This window comes from Myxine glutinosa, chromosome 14 (genome assembly GCF_964187855.1).
Source record: "Myxine glutinosa chromosome 14, kmMyxGlut1.1, whole genome shotgun sequence".
Taxonomy (NCBI): domain Eukaryota; kingdom Metazoa; phylum Chordata; class Myxini; order Myxiniformes; family Myxinidae; genus Myxine; species Myxine glutinosa.
Genome location: NC_136274.1, coordinates 10,546,876 through 10,567,560, shown reverse-complemented (window position 1 = coordinate 10,567,560; position 20,685 = coordinate 10,546,876). Strand labels below are relative to the sequence as shown.

General features: G+C 42.7%; 1 protein-coding gene across 1 annotated transcript in view; it reads left to right on the top strand.

Moving 5' to 3' along the window:
- Positions 1 to 19,914, top strand: part of LOC137439427 (paxillin-like) — a 98,473-nt gene extending 78,559 nt beyond the window's left edge. Inside the window, exons 6-10 of the mRNA XM_078768219.1 lie at positions 1,180 to 1,368; positions 7,017 to 7,190; positions 7,636 to 7,717; positions 12,363 to 12,511; positions 17,843 to 19,914. Coding sequence (XP_078624345.1) covers positions 1,180 to 1,368; positions 7,017 to 7,190; positions 7,636 to 7,717; positions 12,363 to 12,511; positions 17,843 to 18,109 — 861 coding nt within the window. The 3' untranslated portion in view covers positions 18,110 to 19,914. The remainder of the gene's footprint in view (positions 1 to 1,179; positions 1,369 to 7,016; positions 7,191 to 7,635; positions 7,718 to 12,362; positions 12,512 to 17,842) is intronic.
- Positions 19,915 to 20,685: the final 771 nt, after the last annotated feature.

Here is a 20,685-nt window from a genome sequence, read left to right as displayed (position 1 = left end):
CATTTGTGTGAAAGACTTTCCTGCAGAGAGGAGTCACCTACAAAGTGGTATGGAGGGTTTTCCAAAGAGGCCAAGAGGTAATAAAGGTAAAACTTTAACAGGTTAAGTCCCAATAAACTGACTTGAGATTGGACAATGCCACTGAGGACTGAGTATGCATTGTGAAGAGCTAGGGGTCCATGTCGGCAGAGAGGATTTTGGAGATGGTGTCATCATTACATGAGGGACGGTGAAGTGCACAGTATCAAGAGGCTGTTGCAGAGGAAAATACGCAGCCACATATACTCCAGGATATAACGAGGTGTAAGTGACATACAATGACTATAAGGAAGAGTATTATAAACAGCAGCAACATCTCTCAGGTGGAACAGGCCAGACAAGGTGGTGGAGAGAGTATACATGATGAGAAATTATGGAGTCTGGTGCAGCACTTGACAGCTTTTGCAAAGGCTCACAATGTCAGGTGATGATGAAATAACCTGGTATGAGAGGACATTGTGATAGGTTATATGACCGTGGATGTTAAAGTGCCAGATAGACATGGTCAGAGTACAATAAGATCGAGGAGTGTTCGGCAAGGGAGCAGGATGAAGAGGAAATGGAGGCAGCTGAGTATGAGGGGGAGGGAATGGTAAAGAAGGAGTTGGAAGGAAGCAAAGTGGGGACTGAGTGGGGATATGGTTGAGTTGGTGTGGGGGAGGGAGGGAGAGGTGAGGTGTGATATGGTGCGAGGCCAAGCACTGCAATGCATGCTTGCACCTCAAAGCAAGGCTTCATGCTGCATGCGAGCAAGATCTTACGGCTGAAGGATAGCATGAGCATCAGCTGAGCAAGTAGAGTGGGAGGCCTGAAAAGGGTGAGGTTGGGATGGGCAGAGGTTGGTGACGTGAAAGCCTGAAAAGGTGGGAGGAGAGGGATGTTAAAAGGTGATTGGTGGGCAAAATGAAATTCCTGCATATACCTGTATATACAAGATTTCATGTAATCCTGGAGAGAAAGAAATACTTTTTAAACTCAAACGTTTAAGATAGCTTGTTTGCTTTGTTAGCTATTTGTGCTGGGCTTTATTTTACCACTTGTGCTCTCATTCATAACATTGTTCCAAGTTATTAGTCATTTGCATAACTTTCAAACTTTTCATCAACCAATTCATTCTTACCAAAAGACTTCTTCTTGCAGCCTTCCGGTTTGGCCCAGAAACCCGCATCACCACCAGGGGATGTCTCTGGCTCCAGACAAGCTCCGCCAATGAGCAGCAGTCAATTGGATAGCATGCTGGGCAGCCTGCAGTCGGACTTGAACCGGCAAGGAGTCGCAATCGTTGCCAAAGGCACTTGCTCGGCCTGTCGCAAGCCCATCGCTGGTCAGGTGAAGTAAACACTCCATTTAGTAGTGTGTGACATCTCCATAGACATATTTGCAATGAGTACACACAACCATTTCGGAACACGTCTCTTGACATTTTCTCGTAAACTTAGTCACCCAGATGTTCTTTGAATGGTCCAATGAGATGAGAATTACAAGTCTTGACAATATGGGGGATGATTTAGAATTTCCCAAACTGTCTCTGCCAGAGTCATAGTGGTCATATTTGTCCTGTGATGATGATTATCATTGCCCAGTAAAGTAACACCCTGATACAGCATTCCTGCCCATCGTCCGTGAATTGCTTTCTTACTTCGTTGCTAACAGGTCACTGTTAATGTCCAAAAGCAATTGTAACTATAAAGCATCTCAAAATGCAAAGTCGGTCCATGTCTGCTTTGTACTCAAACTAAACTTGGCGAAAACAACAGCTAACAAAAACAGATTGGTACATTTTATTTACTAGTATTCTCTATATTCTCATAATAAAGGTTTCTTGAAAATTTGATGACAAAAGCTCAAATGGTAAATAAATAAAGTAACGGGGAAGCAAAAATAAAAAAAACCCAGCCATCTTATGCTTGACACACGGCAAACGGACTCAAGCCTATTTCACTCTGATTTTGCCACTTGGCATTTGATCCCAATTATGAATTAATCTTCTCGATCTTTTCATAATAAGGGTTTGTTGAACATTTGTTGTGAAAAGCTCAAGCACTTACTAAACCCCCTGCTGCATGTGGAACTGGCTGATTGCTGACCAGGTGGCGGAGAGTATGGCACAGATCAGAAGAGGAGAGGCGGCATATGTGAGAGAGAGAGAGAGAGAGAGAGAGAGAGAGAGAGAGAGAGAGAGAGAGAGAGAGAGAGAGAGAGAGAGAGAGAGAGAGAGAGAGAGAGAGAGAGAGAGTGTGTGTGTGTGTGTGTGTGTGTGTGTGTGTGTGTGTGTGTGTGTGTGTGTGTGTGTGTGTGTGTGTGTGTGTGTGTGTGTGTGTGTGTGAGAGAGAGAGAGAGAGAGAAAGAAAGAAAGAAAGAAAGAAAAAGAAAGAAAGAGAGAAAAAGAAAGAAAGAGAAATTCAAAGCTCTTTAAACCCAGCAACGAGAGAGGAGAAGCAAACCTTGAATGCTACTATTGCAGAAAGCCACCGCAAAGTCGCACCAACCGACTCGGCCAACGCACAGCCGCAAACCTATGCAACTCGACCAACGTGATCCAGCCTCAACCAACTCAACCAACGTGACCCAACAACACCTACCAATGAGCTTGTTCCTCTTTTGTTTCCTACCCCTCCTCCTCCGCCCCCCTACGGTTCACTTAGCTATTGGGTTTGGAGATCAATCATTTCACTAGTGACTACAAGTGAAACTAGTAACTACTGGTGAAACGATTGTTTTCTCCTAACCCAGTACAACACACAAATAAAGACAAGAAAGGGATGGTATAAAACCAAGCTTACTGGCAAGCAAACCCTACCGATACACGACAAAACAGATGTTCAATCGGTAGTGCGTCAATGAGAAAAGGGGAGGGGCTTGACAACCCACGTAATACAGAGTGGCCACAAAGTCCCTATGCATGCAGTTACAATTTAGTTAGAATTTATCTATATGCTCCCCTCCATTCTCTGCACAAATTTGAATTTTTCTCCATGTTCTTCTGGACATCTTCTTCCATGTTGAGGGTTAGAGGTCATAAACGCAGACCCTGACAACTGCTTTGAGGTCTTAAACTGTTGTTAGGCAGAGATTAGAAATTTCCTCTTTCACAATGGCCCAAAGCGAGTAGTCACATGTTGTTAAGTCCGGACTTTGAGGAGGCCACACTACTGTCTCAGATCCACATCCAATCCATCGTCCACTGAATTTGTCGTCGAGATATTCTCTAACTGCGAGAGCATAATGTGCTGGTGCACCATCTTGTTGCAGGATAGCTGTTGCCTCAAAACCTCTCTCACGCAGTTGTGCAACAAACCACGTCTGAAGCATGTTCAAATAAGCAGTGTGATTGACAATTGTATCAAAAAAATATGGCCCGATCAAGTGATTTTCCTCATTACAATCAACGTAGAACCTGCCATTTTCAAATCACTCATTATATTGCTTGTAATTAACATTTTCAATGTGTGCTCCACCTCTGTTCAAAAAGGCTTTGAACCTGACTCCAAAATTCTCCACAACTCGTCTGCAAGTGGCTGGAGTGGTAACCTGACCATAGTCCTCCACCTCCTGCTTCAGGACAGCAGGGTTCGATGTTTGTTGGCATAAACTTGACCTCTGGCAGCACCCCAAAGAAAAAAATCCAATGGATTCAAATCCGGGCTGTGGGGCACCCACTCATGCGCTGTGCCCAGGCTGATGACATGATTTCCAAACAGATAGTGGAGCAAGTCGATGGTTTCACCTGCAGTGTGTGGTGTGTCACAGTTGACTGTCACCATCATCTTACCATTGGCGTCGTCGAACCAATGCGGTCCCAGCATACTCCATCTAGCATTCAATGCACAGAAGCAAGTGGACTCGGGGCCCTTGAGACACGTCTCAGAAACCTCCTCAGGAGGCTCAGCACCCCCAAAAGATGTTGTGATTGTTAATAGCCCCATTCAAATGGAAGTGTGCTCCATCACTGACTGAACCACAAGGAGTTGATCGAATTTGGGTACCTTTCCACTCGGTCACTGAACCAATCACACATTGTTAATTGTCTTGCCATGCCATTCAGAGTTAGTTCATGCCTCACAGATATGATGTAGGGTAGAGCTTGAGTTCCGAAGTGAGAATGATCCACGCAAATGAGGCTGAGATTGCAGTTCTCAATTTCTTAGGACTTTCGATGGCAGAATCTCTCACAAGACCAATGTTCCCTTGGTCCTTGGTAACACTTGGTAGGTGGCCACTGTTGCCTTGTTTTGATTTTTTTAAATGCTTTAATGTGCTTGGAAGTGCTCCACCAACGGCTGAATATTCCCATTTGAAACAATAACCTCCCCGCCCTCCCATCCCACCCACCCCCCACCCCCCCACCCCTATTTTTAAACCTCTCATTCAACCTGTCTCAAGGAAAAGGTAGCGTTTTCATGCAAAAGTTTCAATCACAATAGTTTCAACTAAAACGACACTCGTAGAGCGTCTTGCCTCGCGCATTCATTCTGAACAAAAATACTGTCGTTAACTGAATGTTAACCCACTGCTATTATATTGCTGTGGATCCCGTGTCTGTCGACGTGCTAAGGGGGTGGGGGGTTAAGACCCCGTTTCCCCACAGACACCGGGTCCACGGGCCGTCGACCACGACGAAGCTCGTGCCCGGCAGGTTGCGAAGCAACTACAACCGCCAATCCCCAAAACACGGGCCGAAGGGTTATCGACCGTGATCCGAATACCTTCGTGACCGGGTAGACTGGGGATTGAACCCCCCACGATCCCACAACTAGTTCAATCGGGCGCGCCAAGCGAATCACGTGGTGTGTGACGCGTTTTTACACTATGTTATCTATGGACCTAATCGAGCAGCCGAATTCGGTTCGAAAGATGCTGGGTCAATGGGGAAAAGACGCACACGAGCAGGGCGAGAGGAAATAAAATGTACACGTCTTTATTCACAAAAAGCACAGAAAAAGGACGAGAAGCAGGCTTATCATAAATCCTTACCTAACTATTCCCGACAAAGACGCCTGGCACACTCGCACACGGGGGATAAATCACACCGGTTGGACTCGTACCGGGAGGACTGGCGGACGCTGATTCGGGTGAAGGCAGTTCCTGCGCATAGCGTTTGGGTCGATCCGGTAGACAGCACGAAGGAAGACCAGCACGAAGGAAGACCGGCACAAAGGAAGACCAGCACGAAGGATCACCAGTGAAGGAAGACCAGCACAAAGGAAGACCAGCATGAAGGAAGACCAGCTCTGCCTTTTATCTGGTGGGAATGCCCTTCTGGAAGGTTCCACAGACCCCTACCGGCTGCTGTCGGTCACGTGCTATCATTCAACCACGCCTCCCTCTGGAAGGTTCCACGGCCTACCACTGGCCGCTGCCGGTCACGTGCTATCATTCAACCATGCCTCCCTCTGGAAGGTTCCACGTGGATCGTTCTTGCCCACCCATGAACCAACGTCTTCTTCAACAACACAAAGGGTTGGACTCCTGCCTAACTCAACGCATATATGCACCTTTAATTACTACACAATGGAAAGGGAGCTAATCTTTACATTTAATAAGAAATAACTGACTCATGCAGGCTACATGTTGTTGTGTAATTAACTAGAGGGGGTTTGTTTTATTTATCAACCGTAACAATATAATCCATACACGCTATTATGTCGCATAGTTTCGTTGCATGGATTATGAACGTCATAAATTTAATTCTTCACTCACATCGGGTCATAGATCAGACATATGAAGGTTCAGATTTTTCAGAAAAGGATTTCAATTCAACTAATTATGGCTGGAATACCACTTCATAGATGATGTCATTGTTATCACCCTACATACCCCGTGGGAAGTTGATATATAACAAGTTTCAATTTTCTTCTTTGAGCGGTTTCAGAGAAAATAATGTCCAAATATTTTCCTTTAATCCAATATGGCTGCAATATGTGACTAACGATGTCATAAATTTAATTCTTCATTCACATCAGGTCATTGATATATGAAGTTTCCGATTTTTCAGATAAGGATTTCAACTCAACCAGTTATAGCTGGAATACCACTTCATCAATGATGTCATCGTTATCACCCTGTGTTGTTAGGATTCAGTGCATAGATTTTAACAAAAATGCATATTCATCATATTGTAAAGAAGTACTACTGTGTTCAAAAAGTATCCGACCTTTATTTTTCGTGCGTAAAAAAAAAGAAGCTAGGGAGGCGTTGATTGGTGCACGTATGTAGGCGATCCTAATGCGCACGCGTGAATTTTTCCCACCTGCAGAAGCTGTCATTCGACGGCAGACCGCCGATGAGTGAGGACATGTAAGTGAGCGCCGTCGGATTTTCGTTTTTGACAAAATGACGGAAAAACTTGAACAACGCTACTGCATCAAATTTTGTGTAAAGCTTGGCGATTCCCAAGTGGAAACGATCCGCAAGATTCAACACCGTTCATTCCATTATGAAGGAGGATTTGGGCTTCAGGAGAATCTCAGCGAAGTTCGTACCAAAGCTGCTAACGATTAAGCAGAAGCAACTACGTTTGGAGATCGCACAGGACATGCTGGAGACTGAACAGCGATCCCAGCTTCCTCAACACAGTGATCACTGGCGATGAGTCCTGGGTTTATGGGTACGACCCAGAAACCAAGTTGCAGTTTTGATGCAAGTTTGATGAAACACAAAATTTGATGCAGTAGCGTTGGTCAAGTTTTTCCGTCATTTTGTCAAAAACGAAAATCCGACGGCGCTCACTTACATGTCCTCACTCGGCGGTCTGCCGTCGAATGACAGCTTCTGCAGGTGGGAAAAAATTCACGCGTGCGCATTAGGATCGCCTACATACGTGCACCAATCAACGCCTCCCTAGCTTCTTTTTTTTTACACACGAAAAATAAAGGTCAGATACTTTTTGAACACACTACGTATCTGTCAGATATACCAGCGCTGTCAACATGTTGCCGTATGGTATTTGTATGTGAGATGTTAAATGTCTTTTGCAGGTGGTTACAGCCATGGGGAAAACATGGCACCCAGAGCATTTTGTCTGCACACACTGCCAGGAGGAAATTGGCTCCCGCAGTTTCTTTGAGAAGGATGGAGAACCATACTGCCAGACTGACTACCACAACCTATTTGCTCCACGTTGTGCCTACTGCAATGGCCCGGTCATTGATGTATGTTGTGCATACTGTAAAGGACATCGTGCTTACTGTGGTGCCAAGTGGGCTCTGGAAGTTGAGCTTATTTAAAGCTCACCTTTCATAGCAGATCTATTATGGTCATGATCCTGTAATTCAGGGGCAGTAGCTTTGGCCTTCTAATGTAATTAAGTTGATATTAAATGCCAGGAAAATACGAGGGCTGCCCTATAATTTTCCTGTTGGGTCATAAATTATTTATTTCTAGTGATACGGCCATGAAACGTGTAGAGCTAATACAATGAATGCCCCTTGTAGGTTTATATCAGGAATTTGGAATTTAGATGATCGCATGAGCTGGAGCACAACAGGGTAGCAAAAATGGACAAACTTTACAGTGCATGATGCTTTCTCTTCAATATGAATCGCTATCGCATCATCCTGCTGCAAATTCAACTTGCTGTGGAATCCTGTGTTGCAGAAAGTGGTAACCGCTCTGAACCGGACATGGCATCCTGAGCATTTCTTTTGTGCACAATGTGGCCGCGCTTTTGGAGAGGAAGGTAAACCTGTTTATTTACATTTGTATTATGTTCTGATCTGATGTACCATACTCCGTGTTACAGAATGTTGGTTCTGGCAAAATAGTTACCTGGCAAGGGTTATGCTGAGTGGTCTTCCATCCCTCCCCCTGCAGTAGTCAGGGCAGGAATTTTTAATTTAGCCAGAGTGCCGGCGATAGCTTGGCTACTCTTAGCCAAGGACACCATTGGACCTTTAACGTTCACCAAATAATGTTATCAGATGGGACGCCTAGTGTAATGCCCATCCAACAGACGGCACACACCATGATGAATCACCCTGCCTGTGAAACACCGGGAGGACAGTTTTTAGCTGCGTCGGGATTCATACCCAGGCTGAGATGGCTCAAAGGCGAGTGAGCAGTCATTTAATCATCATAGTCATCATAGTCAACCAGTCAATTTCTCACAATTCATAACTTATACACACACAAGCCATCACCCACCACCTGTGGCCATCTTCGCAAGGGTAGATCCACATATACAATGCTTTATAAAAAGCCCAAATTTTTTGGGGATTTCCCCCTGCACACTTATGTAATTGGTGAGATGGTGAGGTCCGATGGTAAAATATGGTATTAGATGTGAAGAATAACTGTTAATTAGGACTTTACAATGATCGGTAAGATCAGCAAAGGAGCTCCTCACCACATACAAGGCTTTCATCCGCAGCTCAATGGAATACTGCTCTCCCCTCTGGGCTGGTGCTCCTGCCTCACACCTAGCTCGTCTTCACGCTGTTGAAACCAAAGCATTCAGAATCATTGGAATCTCCCGCGATGAAGCTAACTCCAAGGGCCTCTCACTCACTCACCGCAGGCAGGTTGGTGGTCTTTCCGTCTTCTACCGACTCCTCTCTGGCCTTGCCCCCCCCAGCTCTCTCTGGGCTCTGTCCCGCAAATATTCCTACAGGTCGCACAAGATCTGCCTGCAACCCTCTTATGGTCAAACTGCCAAAATCAAGACTCTCTGCTCACCTTCACTCCTTCATTCCTCTTTTCTCCCGCCTCTGGAACAAACTCCCTCACTCTCTTCAATCCCACTCCACCCTCCAGGTCTTTAAAACAGCTGTTCACCACCATCTCTTATCTTCCCCCATCCAAAACCTTGATCTTTTCTACCCCTGCTAATTTCACCCCAATTCCACTTTTTTGAAATACCAACTTCTGTCCTGGAAGTCCTTGGTGTCCTTGTGTTTTATACTTCCCCTCCCCCCCCCCCCCCTTCCCACGCTTCCTCCCCCCAAGCCCTCTCCCTTCCACACATCTCCCTGCTCTCAAATGTTGTGTTTGTGTGCTTCCCCTTCTCTCCCCATCTTGTTTTCCACTCCCTCTTTTTACCTTCGCAAAAGCGGAAGGTTATGTTTTGATCGCTGTGTATTTATTTGTATGTCTGTGTGTGTGTGTGTATGTTATTCGCATAACTCAAAAAGTATTCAACCGAATTGCATGAAATTTGGTGGGATGATTGGTTATTATACGGGACACATTTGATTAGATTTTGGGAGCAATCGGGTCAAAGGTCAAGGTCACGAAAAGGTCAAAATCGTATTTTTGTTGTTCTGTTCCCTACACTCCCATGCCAAGTACAGAACAGTAGCTGCGGCGAAGGTATGCGCTCTACCGAGTGCCCGTTCTAGTTATATATTTTGTTTGTCTGGTTGATTTGTTTGTGAAGTAAATGTTAGCTCTTTCACGAGCCTCGATTCAGTATACAAAAAAAAAAAAAAACTCTTTCACGAGCCTCGATTCAGTATACAAAAAAAAAACGTGACCTCTCAAATGCGCTAATTGCTAAAAAAAAAAAAAAACACCTTTAGAGTCCATGTTTCCCCATAAAGCGGGGGTTGGCCTTTTTCGAGGACCGTGGTTGTTGTTTTTTTGGTCCCCTTTTTGAAGCAATGTTTTACGGCCGGATGAAATGCGTTAATCGCTAATTGTTCAAAAATCGAAAATTGTACAAACACAACCTATGCATTGATTTAAAGGACATTTTAATGCTCCTCTAATGACAAAACTCTCAAGGGTGAAACAAGATTTTGTAGAAAAAAGGTTACCACCTTTGCTAACTTCTCCAAATATACACCCTGCGAAAAATTTAAAACAAGTGATTTTGATCCGTATACCTACATAGTTGTTTAGAGAGTGTGTTCTGGTTGTCTGACAACAAAACAGATATCGAATATCTCATTTAATTAAGTTGTTATGATCTTGGGTGATCGGAACAATTTGTGCGTTTTTAACTAAAGCATTCCGTTATAAGACTCTGCATTGCCCAGCAACTCCGGGTACCTTTGCTAGTATAGTGTGTGTGTGTGTGTGTGTGTGTGTGTGTGTGTGTGTGTGTGTGTGTGTGTGTGTGTGTGTGTGTGTGTGTGTGTGTGTGTGTGTATACATATATATATGGACCTCCTTTTCACAAAATAATATATCGCAGTAATATACAGTCCGACCCCGAAATTTGCAGGGGGAGATGTTCCCGGAGAATGCCGTGAATGTTTAATGCGCGAATGTGGTGGCGTTGTTTCAATGGAAAAAGGGGCGATAGGTTCCCAGCAGTTCGTGATTCATAAGGGAAAATCAAATATCATGTGAAAAACTGCAAATACACGAAGCACTGTGCCGCGATTGTCGAAGCGAACCACGAATACGCCCGCGAAAAATGGCAAATGTCGAATGGCATGGTGGGGGATGGTTTACACGCACATCAGCTGTTTTATGCGTGACGTGTGGAAGATGCTGATCGAACTGTTATGTGCCCATCTGGTGGGAAATGGTTTATGTGTAGTGACACATGGAAGATGCTTGTAGAAGTGATGTTCACGGATGGTGGGAGATGTTGTTTCATAAGGGAAAATGTTAAAATTTGATTGAAGTTTTCACGAAATGCTGACAAACACAATTCCAAAAGGTTAGCTCACTCTTTTGCTGGGAGTGTCATGTTATTTTATCGAAAACTAACCATTTATGCTTCCATCTCGTGTGGTCACCAAAGCGCGTCTTGATCCAGATCGATGTTATATTACGAAGATAGATGTTGAGTTGAAATTGCATAATTTTAAACGTACTGGTATCACAGCCCTGTGTTAGAATTTCATTTTATTTTAGATTCAAAATAAAAGTTTATTTTTACTTACGTTCCATGAACCAGCCTCGCTGATCCACACAAGATTTACACCATATTACAAGAGAGAGATTAACACATTAATCACGTGTGGACTAAAAGAATCATGCGACTTAAAACGAAACTGAATTAAATATTCACTCGCAGTTCCAAGTTAAAAATAAATTATAAAATAATTATTTATGAAACCAAGCAACCCCACTCCCTACGTATCCCATCTATAATCTTGTTCCACCCTCTCAATTTGGGATCGTCTCTGTGAACTAGGCTTTTTCCTTGAACAGAAAATACTAACAATATTAATCTGAGTGAAATAACCATAAGTGAAAAGGGATAATCAACAAAGTACCAAGAAAGCTCGTGGGCATGCGGGAATGTTTTTGAGCCCTCGAAAAACCGTGAATACACGGGACACAGGGCCGCGAATGTCGAAGCACGTCGCATTTTATCAACCGCGAATATGAGGAACCCGCAAATGTCGGGGTCTGACTGTATTTCAAACAATTCCAGATGAAGATGGATAAGTTGGTATCCGGTGGTATCTTGAATGATCTTTTTTATCTGATCTCTAGCTCAGTTGATAAAGCCATTGGAGTTTTGTATTTTGCATCTCAAGATTTGTATTCCCAACTAGTAGTCAGGTTCACTATGTTTTTTCGTTCAAAATTTTGGTAGATTAGCAAAACTATACATTTTTGGAATATTCAGAGCATGAGGAATCCAAAAATAAATGTTTACATTTGCGTAGACACCTTTGCGAAAATGACACTCAGGACAGTGATGAAGATCTGTAAAAGCATATATTCCTGAACGGTATAGACCTCGTAGATCCTGTGTATAGGACTTATAGTTCAATCTGATACTACCTATAACTTCCTATAACAACCTATAACTTCAAAGGACTTGCAATGTCATGTATTATGTAATACAGTTATATCACAAATATAAAGACAATGGTTTTCAATTACCTTTGTTTGTTGCTTTTCTATAATCCTGAGCACTATTTTGAGGCCTTTATTGGATTCCTTGACCCAGAAAACATAGGATTAGCATATTTAATTAAGTCTCTAGGTTGACTAGAAGCCGAGATCGCGCAAAATATGTATTTTATGGCGGCCATTTTCAAAATCCAAAATGGCTGCCATGCAGATGTCTGTGCAAATGCCAACATTGATTTTCAGATTCTCCATGCTCTGAAGATTCCAAAAATGTACAGGTTTCCTAATCCCAAAATTTTGAAAGAAATTTTATTTGTTAACATAGTGAACCTGACTATCTTCATCACTGTCCTGAGTGTCATTTTCGCAAAGGTGTCTACGCAAATTTAAACATTAATTTTTGGATTCCTCATGCTCTGAATATTCCAAAAATGTATCGTTTTTCTAATCTACCAAAATTTTGAACGAAATTATATTTGTTAACATAGTGAACCTGACTATAGACAATGATTCTGCGTCATCCTTAGCTCTAATTGTGTGGCACAATCGTTTTTACTTCATTGCAGGTTTCCATGAGAAAGATGGCAAACCTTTCTGCGAAAAGGATTTTTTTGAGATGTTCGCTCCAAAGTGCAGTGGATGCAGTCAGCCCATCATGGAAAATTACTTGTCCGCTTTGAACACTGTTTGGCATCCTGGGTGCTTCGTGTGCCGCGTAAGTTACACATGATGCCAATACACTGATACGCAATAAGCACCACAGGGTGCACTGTAGGTGTCGGGGTATTACGGGACATACTGGATGATGCAATGGATCTAGTGTACATGACAAAAACAATATATGACCTCATTGTCGTTCTAGTAAGCCTGGTGTTGGCTTAGCGGTTAGGGTGCTGGCTTGGGATCCGAGGATCCTGGGTTTGAATCCTGGTCGATCGCTGAATTAACGCCAGGGGGGTTGACTCAGCCTGTCATCCTTCCGAGGTCGGCAAATTGAGTACCAGTTCACTGGTAATTTCCTGTGTGTCGCAAGAGGCGACTAACAGGGTTGGCGGCAGGAAGGGCATCCGGCCATAAAACAATGCTTCAAAAAGGGGACCAAGGTCCCCGAAAAAGGCCAACCCCTGCTCTGCGGGGGAAAATGGCCTCTAAAGTTGGTTTCATTGTCGTTCTAGTGTCCGGTCTCTGTCGCATAATATATGCTATGATTAAGTATTGTACAATTTCTACCACTCTTGTACATGTTAATTAATATGGCTGATGGCAATTAGGAGGCTGGAAATGGAATACTTGTACATAATTAATTATCCCGTTGCTTTTTGAAAAAAATCTACTCCGTCTGTATGTCTGTCCATCATGTTATCTCCTCTTAAATGGTTGGGCAGAAATTCACCTAACTTGGTAGTTATGATCACCCTCAGGTATGGGGACTTGGGATCACAGGGGTCAAAATGGAAAGAAAAAAAACTCAAAATTTGATATTGGGTCATTCCTCGTGGAACTTTTTGCCATCTTTCAGCTTTGCTTTCGGTGGGAAGCGTGGGGATTTAGGATGTGGCACCATCGACTTGGCTCTACTTTGGTATTAAATTATGACCCAAACCCCAATTTTTTGTCTTAAATCAATATGAGCGTGAGAAGATGCTCTGCACCATGTTATATATAAAAAATAACCACATTTAGAGGCCATTTTTCCCCGCAAAGCGGGGGTTGGCCTTTTTCGGGAACCGTGGTTGTTGTTGTTTTTTTGGTCCCCTTTTTGAAGCAATGTTTTACGGCCGGATGCCCTTCCTGCCGCCAACCCTTTTTGTCGCCTTTTTACGACAAACAGGGAATTACCAGTGAACTGGTACTCAATTAGCCGACCTCGGAAGGATGACAGGCTGAGTCAACCCCCCTGGCGTTAATTCAGCGATCGACCGGGATTCGAACCCAGGATCCTAGGATCCTAAGCCAGCACCCTAGCCGCTAGCCCAACACCAGGGTATAAATTAATCATATTGAAATGCATTAATTATGATACTGTTTGATTTTTTTCACATGGTGTTGAGGCTTTTGAGAAATAGATACTTTACATGGACAGGTCGTTTCGTCAAAAATCTGTTATAACTGGATTTTCCACTCCACCCTGTCCAAAAAGTATGTAATACATTGATGACTTCAGAGTGGTAAGGATACTGCATCCATGAACATACCTCCACTTTTCACCTGATAAATCAAATCACGTGGGGAAATTTCCCCTTAGTTGTCGCGCTGACTGTATAAAGAAAAGCAACGTCACAAACATGGTGTCGCCAGTACCCAGAGTGCCCTGGGAAGTTGTGCCACTTACCCCGAGGTCAAGAGCTGTGTTTTGCTGAAGTCAAATCCTGTGTGTGTGTGTGTGTGTGAGTGTGTGTGTGTGTGTGTGTGTGTGTGTGTGTGTGTGTTTGTGTGTGTGTGTGTGTGTGTGTGTGTATGAGTTTTTTTTGTTTGTTTTGGGGAGGGTCAAGACGTTCCCTGCAAGGTGATGAATGAACACTGAAAGCACATTCACCTTATGATGAGACCTTCTGATGAGCATCACAATCATGACACACACATGAGTATGCAATCTCCCATCCATACCTCAGCAACTTACCATTCCTGCTGATATGCTGATTGTAGGATGGGATAATAATAATACCACCTTTAGAGGCCATTTTTCCCCGCAAAGCGGGGGTTGGCCTTTTTCGGGAACCGTGGTTGTTGTTGTTTTTTGGTCCCCTTTTTGAAGCAATGTTTTACGGCCGGATGCCCTTCCTGACGCCAACCCTTTTTGCCGCCTTTAACGACAAACAGGGAATTACCAGTGAACTGGTACTCAAATGCATGGCACAGGATATGCATAGGATGGGATAATGCATGGCACAATGTGAATGATCTGCAAAAATGAAGACAGGATTTTCCAGAAGTCATTTACATATATGAGTAAGGAGACCGAGTCAAGATGCTATACCTTAGGGCATTCCAGCTTCCACTGTGAGAGGAGAGAAAAGATTTTCATTGAAAGCAACATGTTTTTGATGTGAGTACAGGAAGTTAAAATGCTGAGTATGAAGACTGCCTTGTATGCCCACAGGCAGCAATCTTGTCTCGTAGATGTCTGATTGTTGAATGCCCAATGATGTCCTGACCTCTTGCGTGAGATTTAGGGCCTGCGTTGATTGCTAAGAGATAAGCAGCATGTCCATCGTTTATTGACTCGGACAGAATCCATACTGTTGGTCATTCATCAGGTTGTTTAAAAAGAGGAAAGGCGATGTCTGCAACAATGATGGATTCCATGACTTTGCTAATACAGTAATATGAAGTAATCATACTGGCCTGTTGTTGATAGGATCTGCTTTTGTTCTCTTCAAGTGAATAGGAGTTAATTTAGCTGACTTCCTGGTAAATGGGATGTGGCCAAAGGAGAAAAACAGGCTGAACAGAGCAGACAGAGGAGAAGAGAAGCAAGAACAATGGAGCAGGATTTGAGAACAAAAGCACCGAACCCATTGTCAATGCAGAATTGGCGCTGGACCAAACTTTCTCTTCCTGTTTGGGTGAGAAAGACACGAAGCCCAATTGACAGCAGGTACGAGAATGCAAGATGGGCACAGACGAGGATGACTTTAACACATGATATTTTGATGCAAACACTGAATTGAGACATTGTAACTTATATTGAGCGGAGTCTGGGTGTTGCTGTTTGAGGTAAGGGAGGAGGTGCAGGGGAAGCATATACCAGATATGGACTTGACAAGGTGCGAGCAGGACAATGAGGAAGGGAGGTTAGTTGAAGTTTTTTGCCTTGATTTTTTTTTTCCTCTCTCTAGAGGAGGCTCATGAAAGACTGTGACTTATTTAGCTCGTGGAAGAGCAAGGATTGAATTAGATTTGCAGGATTATGCTTTCCGGCTGGTCTAAGGATAGACAGACACGCCTGTTGCGAGCCTTATGGAGTGACTGAAAGTTGTCCTCGTTTGGGTTCATCTTTAACACAACTCGTCTTTCGTCAACGTCTTTCGTCCGCTGATTTAACACAACTTCCTTGCCACGTAATTCATTGCACCTGGGCTCAGAGGATGGATATAATAGCCACAGATGGGATGGAATACATCATTGCAGGAGAGGGGGCACGCTTGTGTTAAAGTATTCCCAGGCAGAATTAATATCAGTTTCAGCAGCACATTCCTTGTGTGAGAGGGCAGATTGCGCTGCAGTCCTTGCCAGTTGGCCTGTGCAAACAAGCTGATTCAGTGGTGTTGAGGTCCCTCTCCTTCAAATGAAATTGACAGAGAATGAAATATTTCCCTGGCTTCACAATACAGCCACTGCGAAGTCTTCCTTTTTCTGCACAGCTGGAATGGAATTATTTGTCCTGTGTAGGCCTAGTGATGCTGGGATTGTTGATTCTTCTCCACGCTGATTTGACTAGTTGTACACCGCTCCTTTCCTATGCCATCTCCAGGCGCTGCATAATGTCATTACCGGGCACCGAAGGTGGCTCGGAAATGACGCACGCTGAAAGGGAGTACTCAGTTTTCACTCTGGTTGTTTGTTTGTTTGTTTGTTGTACACCGCTCCTTTCCTATGCCATCTCCAGGCGCTGCATATCGTCATTGCCGGGCACCGAAGGGGGCTCGGAAATGTCGCACGCTGAAAGGGAGTACTCAGTTTTCACTCTGGTTGTTTGTTTGTTTGTTTGTTTGTTTTCTTGTTTGTTTGTCCAGGCGATATTCAGCCATCCTTTGAGCTAGGAAGCTGAAATTTCGGCACAATAGTGACCAATTACTTTGTCAAAAACGCTATTTTTTGTTTTTTGATTAATCAATTAATTGATTAGTTATTTAATTATTAGCGATTAATTAAGTACTTATGCATTTCCTTTCCCTTCTGGGCATTAACTCAGGCACCTTTTGAGTTAGGAAGCTGATATTTGGACATGCCAATGACCAAGTGATTTGGCTGTAAAGGCTATTTTTGATTTATTGATTAATCAATTAGTCAATTAATTATTTAATTATTCGATTAATGACTAAAAAAATTTTTTATTTTTTTTAGTTACAGATTCGGATGAAATGGTGGTGGTTTAAGTGTTCTACTAGCCAATTGATTAATTATTTAATTTTTTAAGATTAATATTTATTTCTTTTCATTATTAATCATTTATTTATTTTCTTTCTCGTCTGGCCAATATCTCAGGCACCTTTTGAACTAGCAAGCTGATATTTGGACATGACAATGACCAAGTGATTTGTCTATAAAGGGTATTTTGATTCATTGATGAATCAATTAATCGATTAATTATTTATTGATTAATAAATTAATTATTTAATCTTTTCATTAATGCATTATTTAATTAAATTTCTAAAAGTTACATCTTCGGATGAAGCACTAGTGGTTTAAATATGCTATTAGCCAATTGATTAAGAAAATATTTTATGACGATCTATTATTGATTTTAATTACGCTATTAATCAATCAAATATTGTGCACCTCTCCTTCCAAATACAGTCTCTATGAGCTGCAGAGGTGCCCCGACAATGCCGCGCTGGAGGATATTTAATTATCTGGCATGGAGGCGGTGTACTTTGAATGTATCTGTACTTGTTTTTTTATTATTTTGCTTTTGTACCAAAATCGTTAATTAGTTGTTACGAAGTGACTGGCCATTATAATTGTGATACGTTGTGCCATATTTGTTGTCCTGAAACTCCGCTGTCGTCCATCATATCCATTTTGTTCATGTCAGTAGATTTGTACCTCTGTTAGTGGATAATTAGCAGGTGCCCTTCTTTCAGTGATATTATTGATCCTTTAAATAATCACAGATTATTTTCCAACTACTTCCAATTTGATGCCATCATCAAATCCCACTGCTCTACCAACATACACCCTCCAACCTTCCTTTTTGTGTTTTTCCTCAGAAATCCTGACCAAATGCTTGCTGAGCTCAAATATTCATCTAATGCAGGCTTTTCAGTGTTCAGACTAAAGCTCAAGGTGTAATTGAGTTTAACATCACGTGTTGTATCTGCAGGAATGCTACACACCTTTCATAAACGGTTGCTTCTTCGAGCTGGATGCGCAGCCCTACTGCGAGCTGCATTACCACGCCCGCCGCGGCTCGCTCTGTGCCGGCTGCCAAAAGCCGATCACCGGCCGCTGCATCTCAGCGATGGGTCACAAGTTCCACCCTGAGCATTTCACCTGTGCCTTCTGCACCAAGCAGCTGAACAAGGGGACCTTTAAGGAGCAAAACGATAAGCCATACTGTCATCCATGTTTTGTGAAGCTGTTTGGTTGAATTTGTGCAGAATTTTCCTTGATACCCACACATAATTACTACATTTTCATAACCCTCAAGAGATTATTTTCACAAAATTCATTTTCTTATTTCCTCTCCCAATATATTACAGTTTACCAATTTTTGGGTGATGGAGGGGGCTTTTAGGAGGCCATTTCATGAGCATCATGTCACTTTGACATTGTGACCAAAGTCCTGCTGCCATTGTGCGCTGAGAAAGAAAAATAGAAGCATTGTGATAAAGAGTTATGCTTCAATAACATCATCGTGTTTCACCATCCAAACACCGACTTCATTGTTCCACTGAGGATCACTCGGATTGTTTTGGAAACAGAGGAAGCGTGTCCCCTGTGAAAGTAGCAAGTTGTGTTTCCAAAGTAGCAAGTTGTGTTTTGAAAGTAGCAAGTTGTGTTTTGAAAGCAGCAAGTTGTGTTTTGAAAGCAGCAAGTTGTGTTTCCGAAGTAGAAAGTTGTGTTTTGAAAGCAGCAAGTTGTGTTTCCAAAGTAGCAAGTTGTGTTTTGAAAGCAGCAAGTTGCTTCCAAAGTAGCAAGTTGTGTTTCCAAAGTAGCAAGTTGTGTTTTGAAAGCAGCAAGTTGTGTTTCCAAAGGAGAAAGTTGTGTTTTGAAAGCAGCAAGTTGTGTTTCCAAAGTAGCAAGTTGTGTTTTGAAAGTAGCAAGTTGCTTCCAAAGCAGCAAGTTGTGTTTCCGAAGTAGAAAGTTGTGTTTTGAAAGCAGCAAGTTGTGTTTCCAAAGTAGCAAGTTGTGTTTTGAAAGCAGCAAGTTGTGTTTTGAAAGTAGCAAGTTGCTTCCAAAGTAGCAAGTTGTGTTTCCAAAGTAGCAAGTTGTATTTTGAAAGCAGCAAGTTGTGTTTCCGAAGTAGAAAGTTGTGTTTTGAAAGCAGCAAGTTGTGTTTCCAAAGTAGCAAGTTGTGTTTTGAAAGCAGCAAGTTGTGTTTCCAAAGTAGCAAGTTGCTTCCAAAGTAGCAAGTTGCTTCCAAAGTAGAAAGTTGCGTTTCCAAAGTAGCAAGTTGTGTTACCGTGAACTTTTCAATTAGAAAACTGGCACGATGATCATTCCTCATAAATTAGTCTTTTTCGTGTTTATTGAATGGTCAATTAAAAAATTGTCAAAAAAACTTTGGTGCAACACATTCAAGAACTAGAACGACACTCGGTAGAGCACGCCCCCCTCCCCTCCTCCCCGGCCAAGCTGAACAGTTTGTTTTGTATCCCAATGATAGGCCGCATCTGGATTCAGACCTGAACCCAAATCTAATCGGCTTGTTCTCGTCACCGAACCAACTCATCCACCTCGTTTTGTCATAACTCGTCCTTAACCTTTTGAGACATCGTGCTACGCATCCTGTTTGGCACCATCTCTCAATGGTGAAGAATCACTTGGATATTAAAAATGTTCTCGGATCCGGATCTTCACCAAAATGTAATCAATTATTCCTTGTCACACACCCAACCTGTCCGCCAAGTTTCGTCCGAATCCGTCCACACCATTTTGAGATATCTGGCTCGCAGACAAACAGATGGGCATGAAAACATAACTTCCGTCCACCTTCGGTTCAACATGCTTTAGGAACGAGATGCTCACAGCTGACTTCAAACTATACAACGCAATATAACAAACTATATATAACTCAGAGTAACCAGTTATTAAAAAATTTTAAAGTACCACTTATATGCACAAAGCACACTCAGATTGGTCATATAGCATAAATGATTTGACATTGCAAAATGGAAACCTTTGATCAGATCTGCTTGTACACTGCTTGCAAAATAAACATTGAAAACAATATGGGGTGTGACGGTACCACCTTGGCACAAAGCTGGGCGCAGTCGATTTAAAGGCAGACAAGTGATGGGGCGGTGGTGGACATTGCCGATTGTCTCACAAAGTCGATGATTTTATCACGTGCTCATTCATAGTGATGTGATGCTCCTGAAACGTCTCCTTTAGAGCAAAGGAAGCGTTGAACTGAACGAGAGGGGATTGGGCATGTTCAACAAAACATTTGTCTTTTATTCTGAATTTGATTCTGTCCCACCTAACATTTTATATTGCTGAAATGCCAATCGAAATGGTTCTAAGATGAACCAGACATCACACGGAGAGCCAAACATGAGAGTAGAGCAGCTTGGGATGGATCGAATTATTTACCATGACCCAATTGAACTCCATGCACCCAAATTCGAGTGTTTTATAATGGCCATTTGGACTCGCACACAATTCTAACAGACATGTTTAATCTTATTTTTATTACTTTTAAAAGAAAAGGTTCCAACAAAATATTTGCTTCTCACAGTGCACTGGCAACGCGACAAGACATTTGGGCATTCTGCTTATTGAAAAGTTGGCTTGCAGGGAGTCGTGAAATGTTTTCCTTTCGGGAGGGAGACACACCTTGCTGTGTCTGGACTCGTCAAATTTGTCTTGAGAATGTCTTTTGTCATGAACAGTATATACACACACATATATATATATATATATGGAAGGCAGCAAAGGTGCAGGAGGCATGGAGGAAAATGTTCGGGGAACGCTTGGATTTGGAAGAGGGTCAGAGAGCGG